The 26683-nt window shown below is 41.7% G+C and overlaps 1 protein-coding gene and 2 pseudogenes across 27 annotated transcripts in view; all 3 read left to right on the top strand.

The window, feature by feature from the left end:
- CASP8AP2 (caspase 8 associated protein 2) overlaps positions 1-14798 on the top strand; it is a 47043-nt gene extending 32245 nt beyond the window's left edge. For 15 of the 27 annotated variants that reach the window (XM_065543706.2, XM_065543717.2, XM_065543713.2 and 12 more), the window contains 4 exons: positions 179-2424; positions 3844-6979; positions 9005-9104; positions 10014-10369. In XM_065543706.2, coding sequence (XP_065399778.1) covers positions 179-2424; positions 3844-6979; positions 9005-9104; positions 10014-10244 — 5713 coding nt within the window. In that variant the 3' untranslated portion in view covers positions 10245-10369. Of the gene's footprint in view, positions 1-178; positions 2425-3843; positions 6980-9004; positions 9105-10013; positions 10372-11707; positions 12029-14169 lie in introns of those variants that run through there. The other 12 variants (XM_015449077.3, XM_005552362.4, XM_065543721.1 and 9 more) reach the window with 5 other exon arrangements.
- Positions 14799-16374: 1576 nt separating this feature from the next.
- Positions 16375-17581, top strand: LOC135970416 (large ribosomal subunit protein eL22 pseudogene; annotated as a pseudogene).
- A 5176-nt stretch (positions 17582-22757) lies between these two features.
- LOC102117855 (COP9 signalosome complex subunit 1 pseudogene) lies at positions 22758-26683 on the top strand (annotated as a pseudogene).

The raw sequence follows: 26683 nt of genomic DNA, 5'->3' as shown, positions 1-26683 counted from the left end.
TCTCGAACTCCTGACCTCAAGTGATCCACCTGCCTTGGCCTCCCAAAGTGCTGGGATTACAGGCATGAGTCACCATGCCTGGCCAAAGCTGGTAATTTCTTAATCACTCATGTGAATAAAGTTTGAAATATTGCAAATATAATTTAACTTTGTTTTTTTTGTTTTTATTTCTCAATAGATTGTCTGAGTTTCCACATTTTCGAAATAATCATAAAACCGCAAGGACATTTGATACAGTTAAAACAAAAGATCTTAAATCTAGATCTCCACATTTGGATGATTGTTCAAAGACTGATCACAGAGCTAAAAGTGATGTTTCTAAAGATGTACATCATAGCACTTCACTGCCAAATCTGGAAAAGGAAGGAAAATCACATTCTGATAAAAGGAGTACTTCACATTTACCTATATCTGTCGAGAAACACTGCACTAATGGTGTTTGGTCGCGTTCTCATTATCAGGTTGGTGAGGGTAGCTCAAATGAGGATAGTCGAAGAGGAAGAAAAGATATTAGACATAGCCAGTTCAACAGAGGAACTGAAAGAGTACGAAAAGACTTAAGTCCTGGCTGTGGTGATGGTGAACCAAGGATACTGGAGGCTAGTCAAAGGCTACAAGGACATCCTGAGAAATATGGTAAAGGTGAACCAAAGACTGAAAGCAAAAGTTCAAAGTTTAAAAGTAATTCAGATTCTGACTATAAAGGTGAACGCATTAACTCTTCTTGGGAGAAAGAGACCCCTGGAGAAAGGTCACACAGTCGAGTAGACTCTCAAAGTGACAAAAAACTAGAAAGACAAAGTGAAAGACCACAAAATATAAATAGGAAAGAAGTTAAATCACAAGACAAAGAAGAAAGAAAAGTTGATCAAAAACCTAAGTCAGTAGTAAAGGACCAAGATCACTGGAGAAGATCTGAACGAGCATCACTTCCTCATTCCAAAAACGAAATAACATTTTCTCATAATTCAAGTAAATACCATGTAGAAGAGAGAAGAGGATGGGAAGATTGTAAAAGAGACAGGAGTGTAAACAGTCATAGTTTTCAAGATGGAAGATGTCCATCTTTTCTTTCAAACAGTAGAACTCACAAAAACATTGACTCTAAGGAAGTTGATGCTATGCAACAGTGGGAAAACACACCTTTAAAAGCAGAAAGACATAGAACCGAGGATAAGAGGAAAAGAGAACGAGAAAGCAAAGAAGATAATAAGCATATTAGAAATGAAAAAAGAGTACCTACAGAACATTTTCAGAAGGTTAATAAGGAAACTAAGAAAACCACTTCTGATTTAAAGAAACAGAATGAACCAAAGACTGATAAGGGAGAAGTCCCTGATAATGGAGTTTCTGAAGGAGCACATAATAAAGAGCTTGCAATGAAAGCTGAGAATGGTCCAAATGAAACAAAAAACAAAGACCTAAAATTGAGTTTTATGGAAAAATTGAACTTAACTCTTTCTCCTGCTAAAAAGCAACCTGTTTCTCAGGATAATCAGAATAAAACAACTGATGTTCCCAAGTCCAGTGGTGTATGTGATTCAGAGTCTTCAGTGCAAGCTAAAACAGTGGCATATGTTCCCTCCGTCAGTGAACATATCTTGGGGGAAGCCTCTGTCAGTGAACATACCATGGGGGAAACGAAGTCATCATTATTGGAACCAAAGGTTGCTCTTTTAGCAATGACTGAACCCAGGATTGGTATCTCAGAAACCAAAATGGAAGAAGAAAATAGTTTGTTAGTTAGATCTGTTGACAATACTATGCATTGTGAAGTGCCCATTTGTGGTACAGAGACTTCCTTCCCATCTCCTATGGAAATACAACAGACAGAATCCTTGTTTCCATCAACAGGAATGAAACAAACCATTAATAATGGAAGGGCAGCAGCTCCTGTGGTAATGGATGTATTACAAACAGATGTGTCTCAAAACTTTGGATTGGAATTGGATACCAAAAGAAATGATAATTCAGATTCTTGTGGTATTTCTGAAGGTATGGAAATGAAGGTAGCACTTTCAACAACAGTGGGTGAAACCACTGAAAGCATTTTGCAGCCTTCAATTGAGGAAGCTGATATTTTGCCAATAATGCTTTCAGAAGATAATAACCCAAAATTTGAGCCTTCTGTTGTAGTTACACCACTTGTTGAGAGTAAGTCATGTCATTTGGAGCCTTGCTTACCTAAAGATACTTTAGATTCTTCACTTCAGCAGACTGAGTTAATGGACCACAGAATGGCAACTGGTGAAACAAACTCAGTATATCATGATGATGATAACTCGGTTTTGAGCATTGACCTTAATCACCTGAGACCTATTCCAGAAGCTATCAGCCCTCTGAATAGTCCAGTGAGACCTGTAGCAAAAGTTCTTAGAAATGAAAGCCCACCTCAAGTTCCAGTATATAATAACAGTCATAAAGGTAATAGTTTATATTCTATAACTTTGCTTTTTTTGAGAATGTAAAATACATAAGATAAATTGGTGATATTCTTTTTTGATAACATAAAAAGTAGGCCGGGCACAGTGGCTCATGCCTGTAATCCCAGCACTTTGGGAGGCTGAGGCAGGTGGATCAAGAGGTCAGGAGATCAAGACTATCCCGGCTTACACAGTGAAACCCCGTCTCTACTAAAAATACAAAAAAATTAGCCGGGCCTGGTGGCAAGTGCCTGTAATCCCAGCTACTGAGGAGGCTGAGGAAAGAGAATGGCGTGAACCCAGGAGGTGGAGCTTGCAGTGAGCAGAGATTGTGCCACTGTACTCCAGCCTGGGTGACAGAGCAAGACTCTGTATCAAAAAAAAAAAGCAGCGTATTACTCAGCCCCTGTTATCTAGACGTGCACATGGAAGGTTTTTTGTGTGCGTGTTTTTTTTTTTAGATGAAGCCTCACTCTGAGGCTGGAGTGCAATGGTGTGATCTTGGCTCACTGCAACCTCCGCCTCCTGAGTTCAAGCAATTCTCCTGCCTCAGCCTCCCAAGTAGCTAGAACTACAGGCACGTGCCACCACTCCCAGCTAATTTTTGTATTTTTTTTTTTAGTAGAGATAGGGTTTGACCATATTGGCCAGGCTGGTCTCGAACTCCTGACCTTGTGATCTGCCCGTCTTGGCCTCCCAAAGTGCTGGGATTACAGGCGTGAGCCCCCACACCCAGCCAGAGTTGTTTTTTTGTTTCTTTTTTTTTTTTCTGAGACAGAGTCTCACTGTGTCACCAGGCTGCAGTGCAGTGGCGTGGTCTCAGCTCACTGCAACTTCTGCCTCCCAGCCCAAGTGATTCTCCTGCCTCAGCCTCCCAAGTACCTGGGATTACAAGCACCCACCACCATGCCCGGCCCTGAGCACTTTTTAAGACCAATAAAAGCCAGAGATACAGGCCAGGCGTGGTGGCTCACACATGTAATCCTAGCAGTTTGGGAGGCTGCGGCAGGTGGATCATGAGGTCAGGAGTTCGAGACCAGCCTGGCCAACATGGTGAAACCCTGTCTCTACTGAAAATACAAAAATTAGCTGGGCATGGGGGCCGGCGCCTGTCGTCCCAGCTACTAGGGAGGCTGAGGCAGGAGAATTGGCTTGAACCCAGGAGGTAGAGGTTACAGTGAGCCAAGATTGCACCACTGCACTCCAGCCTGGGTAACACAGCAAGGCTTCTCAAAACAAAATCAATGATGCAAGTATTAGGCATTAACATTCTGCTTCAAAAAGAACTAGTAAAATAGTGAATTGCCTCAGTATTTAATTTTTTGTTACATGTAATATTTAATATGGACATGTCAATGACTAAACTTTAATATATTTTTATCTTCTATAAATGTATTTAATATATTTTTCTCTTCTACAGATGTGTTTTTACGAAATTCAGCTCATTCTACCTCTAAGAGTCAGTCTGATCTCAATAAGGAAAATCAAAAGCCAATTTACAAATCTGACAAATGTACAGAAGCAGACATATGTAAGAATTCACCATTAGATGAATTAGAAGAAGGGGAAATTAGAAGTGATAGTGAAACATCTAAACCACAAGAATGTTTTGAAAAAAATTCCAAGCCTAGAGCGTCGGCTGATGTGCGGAAGTCAAAGACTATCCCACGACATGGGAAAAGTACTGTGGGTCTGGATAAAGACAGTAGGAAAACACATGTAAGAATCCATCAGACCAATAACAAATGGAATAAAAGACCTGATAAATCTAGCAGATCTTCAAAAACGGAGAAGAAAGATAAAGTGATGAGCACTTCCAGCTTGGAAAAAATAGTTCCAATTATTGCTGTACCCTCTTCTGAACAAGAGATCATGCACATGTTACGAATGATAAGAAAACATGTAAGGAAAAATTATATGAAATTCAAGGCAAAATTTTCATTAATACAATTTCATAGAATTATTGAGTCAGCAATTTTGAGTTTTACATCTCTAATTAAACATCTCAACTTACACAAAATCTGTAAGTCAGTGACTACCTTACAGAAGAATCTCTGTGATGTTATAGAGTCTAAACTTAAGCAAGTTAAAAAGAATGGCATAGTTGATCGTTTATTTGAACAGCAGCTACCAGATATGAAAAAAAAATTGTGGAAATTTGTAGATGACCAACTTGATTATTTGTTTGCAAAGCTTAAGAAAATCTTAGTTCAGTTTTGTGATTCCAAAAACTTTGGAAGAGATAGTGATGAAGGCAAACCTGAAAAAACAAGTAAACAGAATGCACAGTATTCAGATGGTCAGAAAGGGAGTGGGTACAACTCCAACAAAGAATTGCCGAAAGAAAAATTATCAAAATCAGAAGACTGTGTTCATTATAAGTCTTTAGTGGGATGTAAAAAGTCTGAGGAAAAATATCAAGACCAAAATAACTCCAGTATTAACACTGTAAAGCATGACAGTAAAAAAAATTTTAACAACTGCTTTGATAATACAAAGAACTCTCAATCCGAAGAGCGCTCCTTGGAACTACACTGTTCAAGCACCCCAAAGTCAGAAAAAAATGAAGGAAGCAGTATAGAGGATGCACAGACATCCCAGCATGCAACTTTGAAGCCAGAACGAAGTTTTGAGATTCTTACTGAACAGCAAGCATCTAGCCTTACTTTTAATTTAGTGAGTGATGCACAAATGGGTGAAATATTTAAAAGTTTGTTGCAAGGTTCTGATCTTTTAGATAGTAGTGTTAACTGTACTGAAAAAAGTGAGTGGGAGTTAAAGACTCCGGAGAAGCAGTTGCTAGAGACTCTTAAGTGCGAGTCTATACCAGCTTGTACAACAGAAGAGCTAGTTTCAGGGGTGGCTTCTCCATGTCCTAAAATGATTAGTGATGATAATTGGTCATTATTATCATCTGAGAAAGGTCCGTCTCTGTCTTCAGGGCTTTCATTGCCAGTTCATCCTGATGTGTTGGATGAAAGTTGTATGTTTGAAGTGTCTACTAACCTACCTTTAAGTAAAGATAATGTGTGTAGTGTAGAAAAGAGCAAGCCCTGCGTTTCTTCCATACTTTTTGAAGATCTAGCAGTCTCTTTAACAGTACCATCACCTCTGAAGTCAGATGGTCATCTCAGTTTTTTAAAGCCTGATGTTTCGTCTAGTTCAACTCCTGAAGAAGTCATTAGTGCTCATTTTAGTGAAGATGCATTACTTGAGGAAGAGGATGCATCTGAGCAAGATATTCATTTAGCTCTGGAGTCTGATAATTCAAGCAGTAAATCAAGTTGTTCTTCTTCCTGGACAAGCCGATCTGTTGCTCCAGGCTTTCAGTACCACCCTAATCTACCTATGCATGCCGTCATAATGGAAAAGTCCAATGATCATTTTATTGTGAAAATACGACGTGCAACACCATCTACCTCTTCTGGTCTTAAACAGAGTATGATGCCTGATGAATCATTGACATCTTTGCCCAGACATGGAAAGGAAGCTGATGAAGGAGCAGATAAAGAATATATTTCATGTCAGAACACAGTTTTTAAATCTGTGGAGGAATTGGAAAATTCCAACAAAAATGTTGATAATAGCAAGTCAACTCATGAAGAACAGAGCTCTATGATACAAACACAGGTTCCTGATATATATGAATTTCTTAAAGATGCTTCAGGTAAGATGGGTCATCGTGATGAAGTGTCTGATGAATGTTTCAAATTGCATCAAGTATGGGAAACAAAAGTGCCTGAAAGCATTGAAGAATTGCCTTCAGTGGAAGAAATCTCACACTCTGTCGGGGATCATCTTCCAAACACATACATAGATCTAACGAAAGATCCAGTCACTGAAACCAAAAACTTGGGGGAATTCATAGAAGTAACAGTTTTAAACATTGATCAGTTGGGATGTTCTGGAGGCAATTTAAATCAAAGTGCTCAAATATTAGACAATTCTTTGCAGGCTGATACTGTAGGTGCTTTTATTGATTTGACACAAGATGCTTCAAGTGAGACTAAAAGTGAAGGTAATCATCCTGAATTAGCTGTTGAAGACTTGGGATGTGGGGTGATACAGGTAGATGAAGATAATTGTAAGGAAGAAAAGGCACAAATGGCAAACAGGCCTTTGGAGTGCATTGTTGAGGAAACCTATATCGACTTGACCACAGAATCTCCCAGTTCATGTGAAGTAAAAAAGGATGAATTAAAATCAGAGCTAGGATCAAATTGTGTTAACTCGGAGTTGCCTGGGACTTTGCATAATGCTCACAAAAAGAGAAGAAACCTTTCTGATCTAAATCATTCTCATAAAAAACAAAGAAAGGAAACAGACTTAACCAATAAGGAAAAGACCAAGAAACCTACCCAAGATTCTTGTGAGAATACTGAAGCTCACCGAAAGAAAGCCAGTAAGAAGAGGGCCCCTCCTGTGAATAAAGATCCCTCATCATTAAAGGCAACCCCAGGGATTAAGGATTCATCAACAGCACTTGCCACTTCTACGAGCCTTTCTGCAAAGAATGTTATTAAAAAGAAGGGAGAAATTATCATTTTATGGACAAGGTAAGAATCTTGTGAGGCATTTAAATCACCAGGAAATTTTGAGCTCAGAAATCTAATCTGTCTGGCTGGGCATGGTGGCTCATGCCTGTAATCCCAATACTTTGGGACACTAAGGCAGGTGGATCACTTGAGCCCAGGTCCCAAACCCAGGAGTTTGGGACCAGCTTGAGCAACAAGGCAAATTTATGTCTCTATAAAAAATACAAAAATTAGGGCTGGGCGCGGTGGCTCACGCTTGTAATCCCAGCACTTTGGGAGGCCGAGGCGGGCAGATCACGAGGTCAGGAGATCGAGACCATCCTGGCTAACATAGTGAAACCCCGTGTCTACTAAAAATACAAAAATTTAGCCGGGCGTGGTGGCACGCGCCTGTAGTCCCAGCTACTCAGGAGGCTGAGGCAGGAGAACGGCAGGAACCCGGGAGGCGGAGCTTGCAGTGAGCCGAGATAGCACCACTGCATTCTAGCCTGGGCAACAGAGCAAGACTCCGTCTCAAAAAAAAGAAAAAAAAAATACAAAAATTAGCCAGGTGTTGTGGTGCAGGCCTGTGGTCCCAGCTACTTGGGAGGCTGAGGCAGGAGGATCACTTGAGCCTGGGAGCTGGGAGGCGATTGTACTCCAGCCTGGGTGACAGAGCAAAACCCTGTCTCAAAAAAAAAAAACAAAAACCTAAAGATACCTAATCTGTCATGTCTTCATAACTTTATCCCAAAATAAAGAAAATGATGACTTCAAAAGTGGCCAAATTTAGTTGAAGATACATTCTAGAGTACAGTCCTGCTGTACTGTTGTACAGTCTAGAACAGTGGCTCTTAACCAGAGGTGTGCAGTAGCACCATGGATAGAAGTTTTCACTTTGAAAAGCTCTAGTGTGAAGTTAAAAAGAAAAAAGTGAAGTGAAAAAAAGTGAAAAAGTGTGTTTTAACTTCACTTTTTAAATTAAAAACAATTATTTCATTTGGAAGGAACTGGTGTAAGCACATCTTAGAGGGAATGACAAGTGATGAAACAGCCAAAAATGGGAGTGTTGGTACAAGTTGGTGCAAAACCACAATTACTTTTGCAGCAACCTAATAATTTGATTTTTCTTCCAAATTAGTAAAGTTTACAGTTTTGTAAACCATTTGTAATTTTGAGGGTTTTTGTTTGTTTTGAGACAAAGAGTTTCACTTTTGTTGCCCAGGCTGGAGTGCAGTGGTACCATCTTGGCTCACTGCAACCTCTGCCTCCTGAGTAGCTGGAATTACAGGGGCATGCCACCACGCCCAGCTAATTTTGTATTTTTAGTAGAGACGGGGTTTCTCCATGTTGGTCAGGCTGGTCTCGAACTCCTGACCTCAGGTGATCCGCCCACCTCCTGAAGTGCTGGATTATAGGCATGAGCCACCATGCCCGTACACTTATGAGTTTTATATGAACTGTTTAAGGAAATCAAGACCCCATTCAGATGTAAAAGTAACCACAGTTATGAATCATTGGACTAGAGGTAGATATACTTGACTAGAATGCTTAATGAGAGAAGCTTAATTTTGTGAAAACTGGTGATCAGTTTTGTTAATTCCACGGTCCTCAAATCCCCATTTCAGGTAACTTTGCAGATGGCAGTATAAAATCTCAGCAATTGTATTAATACACATTTGGTCAGAGTATGTAGTAAAAGCAGAGGTCTGGGAATTAGGAGATGTGGATTCTATTTTAGTTCTGGTTCTTCTGCTTAGTATGTCTGTGACTGTCTTTGGGCCCTAAGTTTTTTAGTGTATACATTAAAGGTAAAATTAAAAAGAAATACTTTAATTTTGTTATTGGGAAAATAAATCAGTACGTTTGTTATAGAATACATATGAACTCATAGAGCAAAATCATCTAAATCTTATTTCTCAGAGATACCCATTGTCCATATTTTGATATATACACTTTTTCCTATGGGTTTAAATTTCCCTGGTTGGTGGACTTTAAGGCAGTGGGATTTTCATTACCTTTCTACTACAGTGTACTAAGACTAAATACCATTTTTTTCCTCCTCAGAAATGATGACCGGGAAATTTTACTGGAGTGTCAGAAAAGAGGGCCATCATTTAAAACATTTGCATATTTAGCCACCAAGTTGGATAAAAATCCAAATCAGGTAACTACCCAATTTTTACATCTCTATTGGTTCACAGATGTTATTACTCTAAATACTTAAAATTTAGGCTGAGTGTGGTGGCTCCCACCTATAATCCCAGCACAGCCAAGGCGAGAGGATCCCTTGAAGCCAGGAGTTCAAGACCATCCAGGCAACATGGTAAGACCTCTGCCTCTACAGAAAAATTTTTAAAAATTAGTGGGTGCTGTCATGTGCACCTGTGGTCTCAGCTACTCGGGAGGCTGAGGAGGGAGGATCGCTTGAGCCCAGGAGTTCAAGGCCAACATAGTGAGACCATGTCTCTACAAAAACCAAAAAAATTAGTAGGGCATGGTAACATGCACCTGTAGTCCCAGCTACTCAGGAGGCTGAGGCAAATGGATCGCTTGAGCCCAGGAGGTTGAGGCTGCAGTGAGCTGTGATCATGCCACTGCACAGCAGCCTGAGACAGAGTGAGACCCTGTTTCAGACAGACAAAGTAAATAAATAAATGTTTAGATTGAAGTTTTTTTTATTTTTATTTTTTTTTTTATTATTATTTTTTTTTTGAGACAGAGTCTCGCTCTGTCACCCAGGCTGGAGTGCAGTGGCCGGATCTCAGCTCACTACAAGCTCAGCCTCCCAGGTTTACGCCATTCTCCTGCCTCAGCCTCCCAAAATAGCTGGGACTACAGGCGCCCGCCACCTCGCCCGGCTAGTTTTTTGTATTTTTAGTAGAGACGGGGTTTCACCGTGTTAGCCAGGCTGGTCTCGATCTCCTGACCTCGTGATCCGCCCTTCTCGGCCTCCCAAAGTGCTGGGATTACAGGCTTGAGCCACCGTGCCCGGCGAAGTTTTTTTTTAAATTAAAGTTAGTTTCACTCAGTTTTTTTTGTTTGTTTTTTTGTTTTTGTTTTTTTTTTGAGACAGTCTCACTTTGTTGACCCTGCTGGAATCCAATGGCGTGATCTTGACTCACTGCAACCACCACCTCCTGGGTCAAGTGATTCTTGTGCTTCAGCCACCCAAGTAGCTGGGATTACAGGTGTGTGCCACTACACCCAGCTAATTTTTTGTATTTTTAGTAGATTACTGGAGAGACAGAGTTTTGCTGTGTTGGCCAGGCTGGTCTTGAACTCTGGGCCTCTTATGATCTGCTAACCTCAGCCTCCCAAAGTGCTGGGATTACTGGTGTGAAAAAAATGTTTTGAGAGTTGGAGTCTCATTATGCTGCCCAGGCTAGATTTGAACTCTTGGGCTGGCTTAGATTTACTTTTTGAGTGTTAGAATATGTAGATATTTATTAGCCAGCCTCTCAGTGTAGGATTGTTAAAAACTTGGTAACTGTGGAAGAAGTATGACTGGGACAATCCTGATTGTTTTGTAAACTGATGTTTGCTTAAGAAATATTAATGCTTGTAATCCCAGCACTTTGGGAGGCCGAGCTGGGAGGATTGCTTGGGCCCAGGTTACAGTAAGCTATGCTCTTCACACTGTACACTCCAGTCTGGGTGACAGAGCTAGACTCTGTCTCTTAAAAAAAAAAAAAAAAAAGGCCGGGCGCGGTGGCTCACACCTGTAATCCCAGCACTTTGGGAGGCCGAGGCAGGCGGATCACAAGGTCAGGAGATCGAGACCACGGTGAAACCCCGTCTCTACTAAAAATACAAAAAATTAGCTGGGCGCGGTTGTGGGCGCCTGTAGTCCCAGCTACTCGGGAGGCTGAGGCAGGAGAATGGCGTGAACCCGGGAGGCGGAGCTTGCAGTGAGCCGAGATCGCGCCACTGCACTCCAGCCTGGGCGACAGAGCGAGACTCCGTCTCAAAAAAAAAAAAAAAAAAAAGACCGGGCGTGGTGGTTCACACCTATAATCCCAGCACTTTGGGAGGCTGAGGCAGGTGGACCACCTGAGGTCGCAAGTTCAAGACCAGCCTGACCAACACGGAGAAACCCCATCTCTACTAAAAATACAAAAAAGTTAGCTGGGCGTGGTGGCGTATGCCTGTAATCCCAGCTCCTCGGGAGGCTAAGGCAGGAGAATCACTTGAACCTGGGAGGCGGAGGTTGCAGTGAGCCGAGATCGCGCCATTGTCCAACCTGGGCAACAAGAGTGAAACTCCATCTCAAAAAAAAAAAAAGTTCGGTATTGAAAAATTAACTAATAATCACCTTTAGTATGAAGATTTTTTTCTTTTTTGAAATGGAGTTTCGCTCTTGTTGCCCAGGCTGGAGTGCAATGGCGTGATCTTGGCTCACTGCAACCTCTGCCTCCTGGGTTCAAGCGATTCTTCTGCCTTAGCCTCCCGAGTAGCTGGGATTACAGGCATGCACCACCATGCCTGGCTAATTTTGTATTTTTAGTAGAGACGGAGTTTCTCCATGTTGGTCAGGCTGGTGTCGAACTCCTGACCTCAGATGATCCGCCTGCCTGGGCCTCCCAAAGTGCTGGGATTACAGGCATGAGCCACCACACCCGGCCATGAAGATATTTTTCTAAACATTACTTTACCTCTTTGTTATTGAAGGTGACTTTTTCTGTCTTTAGCTGTCTTATGAAAGTATTCTTCAAAGATGAGAAAAGATTACGAGGTATTTATAATTAACACTCATTTTTAAATTTTCAGGTCTCAGAAAGATTCCAGCAGCTAATGAAGCTCTTTGAAAAGTCAAAATGCAGGTAGTTAATGGTTACACTACAGGAGACTACTAAAATAAATGTTTGACACTGTAGTTGTGCAGTTAATGGCCTGTTAGTCATTGAAGATGTGAATAGTGGGTGAGAGACATCCAGTTGAGTTCCTGCTTCAGTCACAGGTTGGAGGATGGTTGCTCGAGCAGGCATCTAAGGTGACCTCATCCACAGGGACGTGCTCAGAGTGAAGCCTGCTGCAGTTCAGATCAGCATGGCATCTCTCCTCAACCTTCTGATTGCTGATGAGCCTAAGGTGGGGGGAAATCCATTTGATTAATAATAAAGTTTTTATAGATAAATATAAAATCAAACGTTCTTGAATAGCAGTATGTGGTTCATAAGCAGTGAAGTCTGTGTAGTGATGGTAATTTAATATTTCTCACATTTTTAATTAGTGCTAATTAAGGTACAAAACATAAAGTCTATCGTCATCTAAATTGATGACATGATTTACCATATTAAATTGTTAATGTTCACAGACATGTTTCCTCAGTTTTTGTTTTTGTACCTGTCGTACAAGTCATTCTTGTACAATACAGGTTTATTAGAGCAATAATATTTAAATTAGCAGCAGAAGGCTGGGCGTGGTGGTACCCTCCTATAGTCCCAGCTACTCGAGAGGCTGAGGCAAGAGGATTGCTTGAGCCTAGAAATCTGAGGCTAGGATACTAGGATTGTGCCTGTGAATAACCAATACACTCCAACCTGGGCAATATAGTGAGACCCAGTCTCTAAAACCTAAGGAAGTAAATAAATTACCAGCAGGTTTTTTTCTCTAAGATCTCAGCCAATTGCTTAAATCTTTTGGATTTTTATGTAAGCAAAATTTTAAAGATATTTAATGTATCACAATATTTTTAATTGATTTGCTGTCCCAATTATTTGAATGCAAAACATGCAATTTTAAATGAAGTTTGAATTAAATCTGAATAGAAACGATATTTGGACATACAGAGCCAGGCACAGTGGCATGCCTGTAATCCCAGCACTTTGGGAGGCCGAGGTGGGCGGATCACTTGAGGCCAGGAGTTCTATACCAGCCTGGCCAACATGGTAAAACCCCGTCTCTACAAAAAATACAAAAATTAGCTAGGCATGGTGGCACCTTTCTGTAATCCCAGCTACTTGGGAGTCTGAGGCATGAGAATCGCTTAAACCTGGGAGGCGGAGATTGCGGTGAGCCAAGATTGTACCACTACACTCCAGCCTGAAAGACAGAGTGAGACTCTGCCTTCACAGAAAGAAAAGAAAAAAAAAAAACCAAAAAACTAGATTTGGACATGGAGCACAGTGCTAGTGAGATCTTCAAAATTGTGTAGTAGTTTACTATGATGTTAAATTTCTTTGTTTGTTTGTTTGTTTGTTTTGAGACAGTCTCACTCTGTTGCCCAGGCTGGAGTGCAGTGGCATGGTCGCAGCTCACTGCAACCTCTGCCTCTCGGGTTCAAGTGATTATAATGTTAAATTTCTCTTTGTATAATTCAGAATGTGGCCGGGTGCAGTGGCTCATGCCTGTAATCTTAGCACTTTGGGAGGCTAAGGTGGGTGGATCACCTGAATTCAGGAGTTCGAGACTAGCCCGGCCAACATGATGATACTTCCTCTCTACCAAAATTACAAAAATTAGCTGGGCATGGTGGGAACATGCCTGTAATCCCACCTACTGGGAGCCTGAGGCAGGAGAATCACTTGAACAAAACACGCACACAACAGAATGTAAGCTTAAATAATGGGGAATTTGGAGAAGAAGCTTATTCTAAAGAACGTTTTTTTAAAAAAGCTTATTCTAAAGAACTGGGCAACAGTGGCTTGATTATCTTTTAGATTAACTGTGCTTTTTAAGATTTTTGCTGCCTTTAAGAAATTCAAGTTTCTTTTTTTTTACCTTAATGTTATGATTCTCTTGTGAAGAGAATGTAAATTCTTTTAAATAGAGATGGGGTTTTGCTGTGTTGCCCAGGCTGGTCTCGAACTCCTGGACTCAAGCGATCCATCTGCTTTGGCCTCCCAAAGTGCTGGGATTACAGGCATAAGCTACTGCATCTGGCCAAAAATCTTAAACCGTTTAATGAATTTGATATTTGAGATTTTCTTTGCTTGCAGGATAGCACATATTGTGTGTTATTTTATTGGTAGCTTACCTCTTAATTGATTTTTTTCCCCACAAGTACTATAGTCTTATTAAATTTTTATCAATATCAAAGTATAATGATAGTTACCAAACTGATTGCAAAAGCTAGTTTTTTTTTTTAATTTTGAGACCAATTGGAAGATGAGAAAGCTAGTTTATTAAACACCAATATTGTCTAAATGGAGCTCATTTAAGGTAACATATTATGACATAGTCCTATCAGAAAAATAGAATAATAACTTTAGCATTTTCTTACATTACAGATAAGTTGCTGAATTCCTGGGACTCTTAATTGATATTGCATACTACACAGAAGCTTCAAATTCCTCATGTTTTAAATGAGCACTAGAGGGAGGTTTGTCACCTTTTTGATTACCAGATGATAATCTACATTTGTAATTACTCAGTGACTCTAATTTCACATCAGCATGTTCAGCTTGTTCTAGTCATCACTCTGATTTGCTTATCTGTTTTTGGTCAAAATATTTATTTTTAAACATATTAGAACTTATCAAAATGAAAGCAACAGTGATGTATTGAAATCTTAGTTTTGATATTTTAAAGAAATGACTTTGTAGATTAAAAAAATAGTTTTGTAGCATTTTAAACTTAGTGACTATTTAGTTCAAGTGTTCATCCATTTTTTATTTGCTTTTATAATTGCCTCTCCTTGTTTTGGTATATTGTAAAATAATTTAAATAATGTATTTATAAATATGTATAATGATGTAAAATACTGTGTGTATATATATGTATGTGTGTTTCTGTGTATGCACACACATAAAATGGCTTTACCTAGCCAAGGATTTTTTTTATCTGTATAAAACTTTTTGTATAAAGTTTGCTTTCAATAACAGTTATGTATAATAAAACCATGTAAAGTTTTGTTGTATTTTGATTGGAATGTTTTACTTTTATTGTTTTTAGGTAATAATTTAAAAAATCAGAAAGGTAAAAGTCCCAGGGAACATAGGGAGCAATTTTGAAGTGGTTCCTGGTGGGGGTGTGGCTGGCTGAATGACTCTGAGTAGGTTATTTGAGAAAACTGATTGCTGTTGTCTGCCTTCTCACAGCAAGTACCGGAATGGTGAGCCGTATCTCTGCTGCAGTTGTCCTCACAGATAAAATCAGAGTAGCACAATAGCTTTTTGGGTGAAGATTTGGAGTAAACAGGTGTAAGGATTGATTAGTTTGGGCATTACTTCTTCACCCCTCTGCCTTCAGACTCACAGAAATTCTCAGTTAATAATCTAGGCCCTAGAATCTAGGAAGTGCCTCTTGTCATTGCCATTTTTCTCAGGGTGTTCAAAGGAAGAAGCCCTGTCCTAAAGGATTACACATTGAAATAAATAGCAGTGATATTTTTGTGCTAGGGCTCTCCAGCATGGGGCTTGTCCCTTCCCTCTCTTTGAACCTTTAATACCGACTAGAGGGTTGGCCATCAGTCCTTCTCCAGTGCATACTCTCACACAGAAGATCTCATACCACCAGGTAAGTGAGTTCACAAACAGTATGACTGAAAGATACTACTGGATTACATAAGACTTTCAGAATCTAAAATGAAACTAATAAACATTAAAAGATGTTAGCAACGTGATACAAGAAATAATGAAACATTTAAAATAAATAACAATAAATGGAGTAAAAGTAGGATACAGGCCAGGCGCGGTGGCTCATGCCTGTAATCCCAGCACTTTGGGAGTCCGAAGCAGATGGATCCACGAGGTCAGGAGTTCAAGACCAGCCTGGCCAAGATGGTGTAACCGTGTCTCTACTAAAAATACCAAAATTAGCTGGGCATGGTGGTGGGTGCCTGTATTCCTAGCTACTCAGGAGGCTGAGGCAGAGAATTGCTTGAACCTGGGAGGTGGAGGTTGCAGTGAGCCGAGATCACGCCACTGCACTCCAGCCTGGGAGACAGAGCAAGACTGTCTCAAAAATAAAATTAAATTAAAACTAAAATGAAAAATAGGATAGATACAGATGCAGAATAAATTAGTTGGAAAATCAGGCTGAGAAACCCCCAAAAGGAAGCAAAAATAATAATAATAACATAGGAAATACAAAAGTGGATTTAAGCAAGATGGAAGCCAGAAGCAGGTGTGCCAACATTCAGGTAAGAGGCCTAGAAGGAGGAAAAAAATATAGATTGAAAGGGCCATAGGGCACCAAATGAGAGACATACTGAAATTTAAGAGTATCAAGATAATGAGAAAAATCTAAAAGCTTTTAGAGTAAATGTATAAAGGAACAAGAATAAGATCGACTTCAGTCTTCTCAACAATACTGGGTGCAGAAAAGTAATGTATTTAAAGTACTGGACTTAAAGTTTTAATCTAAATTGTCATTCAAATGTGAGTATAATAAAAACATTAAGATTTACCAAAGATCTCTATCCAAAAGAAAAGAAGTCACTGTATCAGAAAAACACCTACACACATTTATTGCAGCACGATTCACAGTTGCAAAGACAGAATAAACCTGAGTGTCCATCAATGAGTGGATAAAGAGAATGTGGTACACATATATCATGGAGTGCTACTCAGACACACAAAAAGAATAAAATAATGTATTTTGCAGCAACTTATATGGAACTGGAGGCTGTTGTTCTAAGTGAAGTAACTCAGGAATTGAAAACCAGATAACATTCAGGTACAGTGGCTCACGCCTGTAATCCCAGCACTTTGGGAGGGTGAGGTGGGCAGATCACCTGAGGTCAGGAGTTTGAGACCAGCCTGGGCAACGTGGCAAAACGCTGTCTCTACTAAAAATGCAAAAATTAGCTGGGCATGGTGGCAGGCGCCTGTAATCCCAGCTACTCGGCGGCTGAGGCAGGGAGAATTACCTGAACCCAGGAGGCGCAGATTGCAGTGAGCCGAGATAGTGCCACTGCACTCTAGCCTGGGCAACAAAGTGAGACTCCGTACCAAAAAACAAAAACAAAAAACCCAGATACCCCTTTTTGCTTCCACTGCCACCATGGCACTCATGAAAAAGCTTGTGGCAAACCAGAGCAGAAAAAAGAATCAGGTTCTGAAGTTTACTCTTAATTGCTCCTGCTGTAGAAGATGGAAACATGGATGCTGCTAACTTTGAGCAGTTTTTGCAAGAGGGGATCAAAGTGAATGGAAAAGCTGGGAATCTAGGTGGAGGGGTTGTGACCATGGAACGGACCAAGAGCAAGATCACCATGACTTCTGAGGCGACTTTTTCCTAAAGGTATTTGAAATATCTCACACACAAAAAAATATTTGAAGAAGAATAATCTGTGTGATTGGTTGCATGTAGTTGCTAACAGCGAAGAAAGTTATGAATTATGTTACTTCCAAATTAGCCAGGACAAACAGGAGGAGGAAGATGAGGGATTAAAATTCATTTATCTGGAATTTTTTGTATGGGTTCGTGAATAAAACTTGGGAACCAGAGGGGAAAAAAAAGCCAGATACCACATGTTCTTGCTTATAAATGGGTATGCAAATGCATACAGAGTAGTATAATGGACATTGGAGACCCAGAAGGTGGAACAGGGAGGGGATGAAAAACTGCATATTGAATACAACGTTTGTGACTTCGGTGACTGGTGCACTAAAATCCTAGACTTCAGCACTATGCAGTTCATCCATGTAACTGAAAACCACTTGTACCTCAAAAGCTACTGGAAAATTTTTTAAAAAAATGAAAAAAGATTTGCCGGGCCATGTGCGGTGGCTCACGCCTGTAATTCCGGTACTTTGGGAGGCTGAGGCAGGCAGATCACTCGGTCAAGAGATCAAGACCAACCTGGCTGACATGGTGAAACCCTGTCTCTACTAAAAATACAAAAATTAACTGGGTGTGGTGGCGCACGCCTGTAATCCCAGCTACTCGGGAGGCTGAGGCAGGAGAATTGCTTGAACCCAGGAGGCAGAGATTGCAGTGAGCCAAGATCGGGCCACTGCACTGCAGCCTGGTGACAGAGTGAGACTCTATCTCAAGAAAAGAAAAAGATTTGCCAATGATTCACATTGAAAAAGTTTGGAAAAACATACTCAACAAAAAGTCTAGAAGATACTACAAAAGCTATGGGGATAACAGTGTTCAGATACCTTGGTAACATGTGTATAGGGGGAGAAAGAATTTTTTAGAAAGCAATAAACCAGAATTATAATTTTAGACAGTAACAACATAATGGCAAGTAGAGGAGATCAAGAAAGCATACAAGTGTTACAGTTCTTGCCTTGTTAGAAAGAAGGTATTGACATAAAAATGTCAAACTTAAAATTGAGGTATAGCATTCACATAGAAAAGTACATGAAAGAAATAGAGTTTTCACCAAGATGAACACTTGTGTAACAGCACCCGGAACAAGAATTAGAACATTACCAGCCCTTCAGAGTGCCCCCCATTCCTAGTAATAGTCCTTCCTTCTCCCTACGGACAAACATTATCAGAACACTATTTCTGATTTATATTATCATAGATTAGTTTTGCTTGTCTTTGAACTTCCAAATGAAATTATAACTGTAGATACTATTTGGCTTATTTCATTAATCAGTATGTGAGGTTCATGCCTGTGTTGAGTATAGCAATAGTAAATTCTTTCTCACTGCTGTATATATTTCAATTGAACCACAATTTATCTATCCTACTGTCGTAGACATTTGTGTTCTAGTTCGGAACTGTTAGAAATAATGCCATTGGCCGGGCGCAGTGGCTCATGCCTGTAATTCCAGCACTTTGGGAGGCCAAGGCGGGCAGATCACGAGGTCAGGAGATCGAGACCATCCTGGCTAACACGGTGAAACCCTGTCTCTACTAAAAATACAAAAACGAAAAATTAGCTGGGCATGGTGGTGGGCGCCTGTAGTCCCAGCTACTCGGGAGGCTGAGGCAGGAGAATTGCTTGAGATGGACTTTCACTCTTGTGGCCCAGACTGGAGTACAATGGCGTGATCTCAGCTCACTGCAAACACCACCTCCTGGGTTCAACTGATTCTCCTGCCTCAGCCTCCCAAGTAGCTGGGATTACAGGCACCTGCCACCACACCTGGCTAATTTTTTTTGTATTTTTAGCAGAGACGGGGTTTCTCCATGTTGGCCAGGCTGGTCTCAAACTCCTGACCTCAGGTGATCCTCCCACCTCAGACTCCCAAAGTGCTGGGATTACAGGCATGAGCCACTGCACCCAGACTTTTTTTTGTATTTTTAGTAGAGACGGTGTTTCACCATGTTATCCAGGCTGGTCTCGAACTCCTGGCCTCAAGTGATCCACCCACCTTGGCCTCCCAAAGCACTGAGATTATAGGCATGAGCCACCATGTCTGGCCTATTTTATTTTATTATTTATTTATTTACTTTCTTTTTTGAGACAAGGTCTCACTTTGTTGCCCAGGCTAGAGTGCAATGGTGCAGTCACTGGTCACTGCAGCCTCGACCTCTTGGGCTCAAGTGGTCCTTTCACCTCAGCCTCCCAAGTATCTGGGACTGCAGGCGCACACCACTATACCCAGCTAATTTTTGTATATTTTGTAGAGACAAGGTTTTGCGGTGTTGCCCAGGTTGGTCTCGAACTCCTGAGCTGAAGCAATCCCCCTCCTAGCCTCCCAAAGTGTTGGGATTACAGGTGTGAGCCACCGTGCCCAGCCTACCACTTTTTATTTAACCATTCAGTGGACATTTGGGTTGTTTCCACATTTAAGCTACTCTGGAGTATTATAAACACAGGTATTCATATTTGGGCACCTGCTTGCTTTTATTTACTAATTTATTTAATGTATTTTTCCTTTTTACCAGCTTCTACATCAAGAACACAAAGCTGGGCAGCGTGCACTGGCTCATGCCTGTAATCCCAGCACTTCGGGAGGCCAAGGCAGGATGATCGCTTGAACCCAGGAGTTCAAGACCAGCCTGGGCAACATAGTGGGAATCTGTCCTACAAAAAAAAAAAAAAAATTAGCCAGATGTGGTGGTGCCAGTGTGTGGTGGCACACTCCTGTGGTCCCAGCTACTCAGGAGGTTGAAGTGGGAGGATTGCTTGGGCTTGGGAAGTCAAGGCTCCAGTGAGCCATGATTGTGCCAGTGCACTCCAGCCTGGGAGAGAGTGTGAGACCCTGTCTCAGAAAAAAAAAAAAAAGGAAAAAATGTGTACTGTTTATCAGCTTACAAAAGTTTCTTTCCAGGCTGGGCGCGGTGGCTCACGCCTGTAATCCCAGCACTTTGGGAGGCCAAGGCAGATGCATCACTTGAGGTCAGGAGTTCGAGACCAGCCTGACCAATATGGTGAAACTCTGTCTCTACGAAAAATACAAAAATTAGCTGGGCATGGTGGCACACACCTGTAATCCCAGCTCCTTGGGAGGCTGAGGCTGGAGAATCCCTTGAACCTGGGAGGCAGAGGTTGCAGTGAGCTGAAATTGTACCACTGTACTCTAGCCTGGGTGACAGAGTGAGATTCCATATAAAAAAAAAAAAATTCCTCCTTTATTTATTTTCTCCTTTATTAAGTGTGGTAAAATAAATCATCAAAAAAATTAAATCTTGCAGTTTCAGAATAAACTTAACTTTATTTTTATTTCATTTTTTCTTAAAACTCCTTGTCAACACAATAAACCCAACTTTAAATTATTAATATATTATATCCTTTTTAAATATATTGTTGGATTTAGTTTACTATACTAATGTATGTTTAGGATATTCTGTTGTTTTTTTGTGTGTGAGATTGGCTTACGTTTTTTTCTTTCTTAATGTCTTGTAAGGTTTTGGTATCCAAGTTATTATGCTAACTTCATAAAATGAATTGGAATGTGTTCCCTCTTTTTAAATTCTTGAAAAGTTACGTGAGCATAAGCCCATTGCTGAGCTTCTCCTGTGAAATCTGTTTCTTGAACAGAAAATGTATACAATGCCATAATGGTGAATAAGTATTCCGTTTGGCTGTGCTTGTGGTGCTGACAAAAGCATTAAGGTCAGGGAGGTAAATCCATGCTGAAGAATATGTCTCTCCTAATGAGAACAAATTACATTCCCCTCCATGGATAAGGTCAGTCTGATGTAAGAAACCTGCTAGTAGGTAGGTGGCTAGTCCATATTGGGACTTAACTTTGACTTTGTTCTTGACATATTAAGCCCTCCACAATGGAGGCCCCAGGTCAGTTTTGGTGAGTCAAAGTCCATGTCGCTGAGCCCATCGCCTTCTTTCTCACCACCATGGTGATTTTGTATATGGGTCCATTGAGCAAGCACTGGATTTGCAAGGGAAAGACAAGACTGACATCCCCAGAATGTATTATGTTGTTCATCTCATTGAGATTCTCTTCTACAGTAGGTGTCTTTGGTGAACACTGACATAAAACACAAATGTCTTCACATTTTGTCTCTAATCCTAGAAGCCCCTTCACGATACCTTTTTCTTAGACCTTGTCACATTTTGTTTTTTCCAAGTCTTAAACCATCCAGCCAAACCTTTAACCACTTCCCTTGAATATACATCTTATGTCTGGCCCTCTCCCACTCCAGTTGAAGAAGACAATCATACATGCTGCTCAAAGTTTTACCCCCCAGGAGAATTTCCCTTCATCATTGTCTCCTGGTTAGCGTTGTAACATTGCAGCAGTCTATTTCTGGCCTTTGCTGGTACATCAGTCAGAAACATCTGGAAAATAGGCCCAAATATTTTTTCTCCTCCTCAGTTAACTGGTCATAAGGAACTTCACCTGAGGCTCTAGGTGTTGACTGAGTGAGAAAAGAAGCAGGTACAGTATTGGGTATCAGAGGAGTCTGCTTATGTAACTAATACACCTTCCAGATCTGCTTCAGTCTGATGTTGTATATAACATTTACACTTATTGACGTATTGCTGCTGTGTGTGCCCAACCTTATGGTGGCATGGGTCAGATAATACCCACTTCATTCTGGATATCTCAGGTCACCTGGTCACTTTATGTACCATGGTCAGGCATTCAGTCTCTAACAGCGCATAGCTATGCTCCAGAACGCTGAAGCTCTGCACTGTGATTCTTTTATTGAGGCTTGCTAGAGCCTCCATGTGACATATCGTATTAGTCAGTTCTCATATCTGCTGATAAAGATATACCCAAGACTGGGTAATTTATAAAGAAAAAGAGGTTTAGTGGACTCACAGCTCCATATGACTGGGGAGGCCTCACAATCATGGTGGCAGGCAAGAGAGTTTGTGCAGGGGAACTCCCATTTATAACACCATTATATCTCATGAGACTTATTAAGTACCACGAGAACACTATGTGGGAAACCATCCCATGATTAAATTATCTCCACATGGCCCCACCCTTGACACCTGGAGATTATTACAATACAAGGTGAGATTTGTGTGGGGACATAGTCAAACCATATCACATATTTATTAGCTAAAGTTTCTTTGAGTTCATCGAATTTGCTGGGATTTTGCACACTCTTGAACTGCAGCCTGAACTTACTGCAGAGCTTTTTCTTTCTCTGTTTCTCAGTAAAACTCACAGCCTTACAGGTTACTCATTTAATGGACCAGAGTAGCATATCAAATGACCTCCATAATTCACAAAGGCTTATCAAGCCTTGCACCTTTTTTTTTTTTTTTTTTTTTGGTGTTGGTGATAGTGGTAGTTGCAGTGCAAGGGATAGAAACTACTTTCACTTGGGGAGGACTGGATCTCTAGAAACTTTGCTGAAGTGGCAGGTCCCTTAATTTTTGTGGGGCTTGTATTCTACCCTGTGGCCTGCATTTGTCTTCTTACTAAAACATCTACGGTACTTTTCTCTTGCTCATCAGGTCTAATCAGCATAAGTTATCAATGTAGTAACCCAGTATGGTATTCCGGGGGATATCAAGATCATCTAGACCTCTGTGGTCTAGATTATGGCAGCGAACAGGAAAATTGATGTAGCCCTCAGGCAAGATGGTGAAAGATGTATTGTTGACCCTGCCAGATAAAAGCAAATTGTTGGAGGTTGGCAGCATACATTTTAACACTCGAGGGCCTTATAAAAATCAAGAAAGGAACCATTCTCAGATGTCAGGCCTGCTCAGCTCATGGAAGCTTAGAATTAAAAAAAAATACATATATATATATTTCATAAAAATATGTATTTCTATAAACGACATATAGAATTATTTGAGAGTTTTAAATTTATGAGAGTATTCCAATGTATGTATTGTTCTGTGATTTCCTTTATTCACTCAGTTTTTTTTTTTTTTCAAATGGAGTTTTGCTCTTGTTGCCCAGGCTAGAGTGTGTGCAATCTGGGCTCACTGCAACCTCCACCTCCGAGGTTCAACCAATTCTCCTGCCTCAACCTCCCAAGTAGCTGGGATTACAGACATGTGCCACCACGCCTGGCTAATTTTTTAAAATTTTTAGTAGAGATGGGGGTTCACCATGTTGGTCAGGCTGGTCTTGAACTCCCGACCTCGGGTGATCCACCCGCCTCAGCCTCCCAAATTGCTGGGATTACAGGTGTGAGCTACTGTGCCCAGTCACTAAGAATATTTTTGAAATTTATGTTAAGACAGTTCATTCACTTTGTTCTTTTTTAAGGCAAATGACTTCTGTTAATATTTGCAAATCGATATAGAGAAAAAGTATTTGCCATGTGAATGGCTGCGTACTGTGTAACAAGACTAATTAGATTTCTTCCATTAAAGATACCACATCTGGAGCAGTAACTGCAATTGGAGTCAGTGCATGATTAAGGTGATAATTTTCTAAGATCTATTATTCTTTTTCTGTACAAAGGATGAGATAGGTAGTACCATGCTGCACCTTTAGTGTCTTTTTTTTTTTTGAGACAGGGTCTCACTCTTGCCCAGGCCCCAGGCTGGAGTGTAATGGTGTGACCTTGGCTCACTGCAACCTCTGCTTCCCGGGTTCAAGCAATTTTCGTGTCTCAGCCAACCCAAGTAGCTGGAATTACAGGCATGTGCCACCACATGTGGCTATGTTTTGTATTTTTAGTAGAGATGGGTTTCACCATGTTGCCCAGGCTCGTCTCGAACTCCTGGCCTCGAGTGATCCACCCGACTCAGCCTTCCAAAGTGCTGGCCCTTTGAAAGGGGCCACTGTGCTTGGCCCCTTTCAAGACTTTAATGGAGGCACTAATCTCTGCAATTGTCCTAAGGATGAAGTATTGTTTTTCTGTGGGGGAATTTAAATCTTCCATCCAACTCTTTCCTCTATTATGTCCTATCTCCTCTGTGTTAATTCCTCTCCTCTTCTTTAATTTCTTTTAGGTTGACTACTTTTAATTCAATTTTACCTCTCTTAACTTTATTGTTCTCTGAGAGATTACACATGCATCCTTTGCTTATCGATGTTTAATATTCTGACTCTGATAAATGCATTCAAGATATTACATCTGTTACTTTTCAGGTGACTTTTTACCTAATACTGTACAAATACAGTTATTAATACAGCATATGTTTTTACCTCTAGTTAATTCTGACAGATAATTTGTACTTTGGGCTGATGTGCCAGGCTAGTGAAAGTTTAATGTCACCTGTCTACCTTTCATTATCATCCTTTTTTAAAAACTAAATGACCAAAAATAGAATAGGCAGATGATAACGATGAACTATCAGTAATTTTAAGCACTTCTACATTTTATATGGAAAAGAGCAAGCTTAGAAATGTGCCTCAGAGCCGTGATCTGAAACCCTCATTGGATTCTAGTGATGCCCTTGCAGTCAACACCTCTAAGATGGCAAGAAGATTATATGCTTGAGATGTGATTAGTGAAAGATGCTGCACACTGAGAGTTTGGAGACCTGGTCTATCAGCATTGGGCAAGTCGTTTGACCTCTCTGGAATTCTCATTCTTTCTCTAAAAAATCAGACCTAGGTTTCTAAGGTTACTATTGGCTTCCGGATTCTCTATTTAAAAAGAAAAATACTTTCTTGAGTCGTTTGTTTTGACCTAATAGAGTATTGCTACAACAAGAATGGTGACACACACCTGTAGTCCCAGCTACTCAGGAGGCTGAGGTAAGAGGATCACTTGAGCCCAGGAGTTGGAGTCCAGCTTGGGCAACAGAGCAAGACCCTATCTTTAAAATAATAATAATAATAATAATAATAATAATAATAATAGACTATTGGCACAGAAATGGACGGCATGCTGTGGCGGGGCAGGTGCAAGATGCCGCTGATGGTTCAGGTGCTTAATTTGCAGTAGGGGCTCCGCGCGGTGGCTCATGGCTGTAATCCCAGCATTTTGGGAGGCTGAGGAGGGCACATCACTTGAGGCCAGGAGTTCGAGAGCAGTCTGGCCAACATGGTGAAACCCCGTCTCTACTAAAAATACAAAAATTAGCCGGGCGTGGTGGCGCATGCTTGTAATCCCAGCTACTCAGGAGGCTGAGGCAGGATAATCGCTTGAACCCGGGAGGCAGAGGTTGCAGTGAGCGCCACTGCACCCCAGCCTGAGTGACAGAGGAAGACTCCACTTCATTAAAAACACACACACACACAATAAAATTTGCTGTAGGTGTGACCTCCTGCCCCGCACGGCCAGGAACTTAATCTTGAGGGCCAGCTTGTCGTCCTGTACGCTGCTCTAAAGAGGCGGCCGTGGTGCCCATGCAAGTCGACAAGGATCCCCCGGAGGACCTGCAGAATGCACCCGACGTCAACTACTTGGTGGACCCCACCCTGGAACTGGAGCAGTGCGTTGGCAGCTGCAGCTGCCGGATGCGCACCGAGCCGCTGCAGTTTATTGCTGGCTGACTATTGCCCCTTGCTGCGGGCAGAGGCCCTGAAGATGGCACTCTTCTTCCTGCAGATAATCTTTAACGTGGACCTGTACGAAGAGGTCCACCGGAAGCTCTTGGAGGCCACCAGGAATCTGCGGAACTCACCTGACGCCATCCCCGAAAGTGGCGTGGAGCCCCTCTGCCCCTGGACACGGCCTGGGTGGAGGCCACTCAGAAGGAGGCCCTGCTGAAGCTGGAGAAGCCGGACGCAGACCTGAAGAACTACAAGGGCAACTCCACCAAGGAGCGCAGCAGGCGTGGCCACGATGATTCAGCAATGCCCTCAAGTGTCACTCACGGCCTGAGGCTACTGCAGCAGCGCCAAGCACGCCATCAACATGTCCTCAATGTCTTCAAGGTCAGCGTCTACTTGCAACATTGGCCTTACGTGCTGAGCCGCGTCTGCAAGGCCGAGTCCATCCTGCAGATTGCCGAGTAGTGAGGACAGCGGGGCAACCAACCAGGCGCAGGCGGTCCTCACTGAACTCCCATGCGCTGCAGGCTTGGCGGAGCTGGCCGTGAGGAAGTACAAGAAGGCTGCCAAATGCTTCCTGCTGGCTCGGTTTGATCACTGTGACGTCTCCGAGCTGCTGTCCCCCAGCAACGAGGCCGTCTTTGGGGGCCTGTGCGCCTTGGCCACCTTCGACCAGCAGGAGCTGCAGCGCAACCTCATCTCCAGCAGCTCCTTCAAGTTGTTCTTGGAGTTAGAGCCGCAGGTTGGAGACCTCGTCTTCAAATTCCACGAGTCCAAGTGTGCCTCGTGTCTGAAGATGCTGGACGATGTGGCCACCTTGAGTCTTGAGGCCAGAAGTTTGAGACCAGTTGGGTCAACATGGCAAAATCCCGTCTCTACTAAAAAATACAAAAAGTAGCCGGTTGTGGTGGTGCCCGCCTGTAATCCCAGCTACTCGGGAGGCCGAGGCAAAATTGCCTGAGCCTGGGAGGCAGAGGTTGCAGTCAGCCGAGATCGCGCCGCGGCATTGCAGCCTGGGAGACAAAGCGAGACTCTGTCTCCAAAAAAACAAAAAAGGAGGAAA

The sequence above is a fragment of the Macaca fascicularis genome, chromosome 4 (genome assembly GCF_037993035.2).
Source record: "Macaca fascicularis isolate 582-1 chromosome 4, T2T-MFA8v1.1".
NCBI lineage: Eukaryota > Metazoa > Chordata > Mammalia > Primates > Cercopithecidae > Macaca > Macaca fascicularis.
Note: the sequence above shows the minus strand (reverse complement) of the source record. Positions and strands in the feature narration are given on the sequence as shown.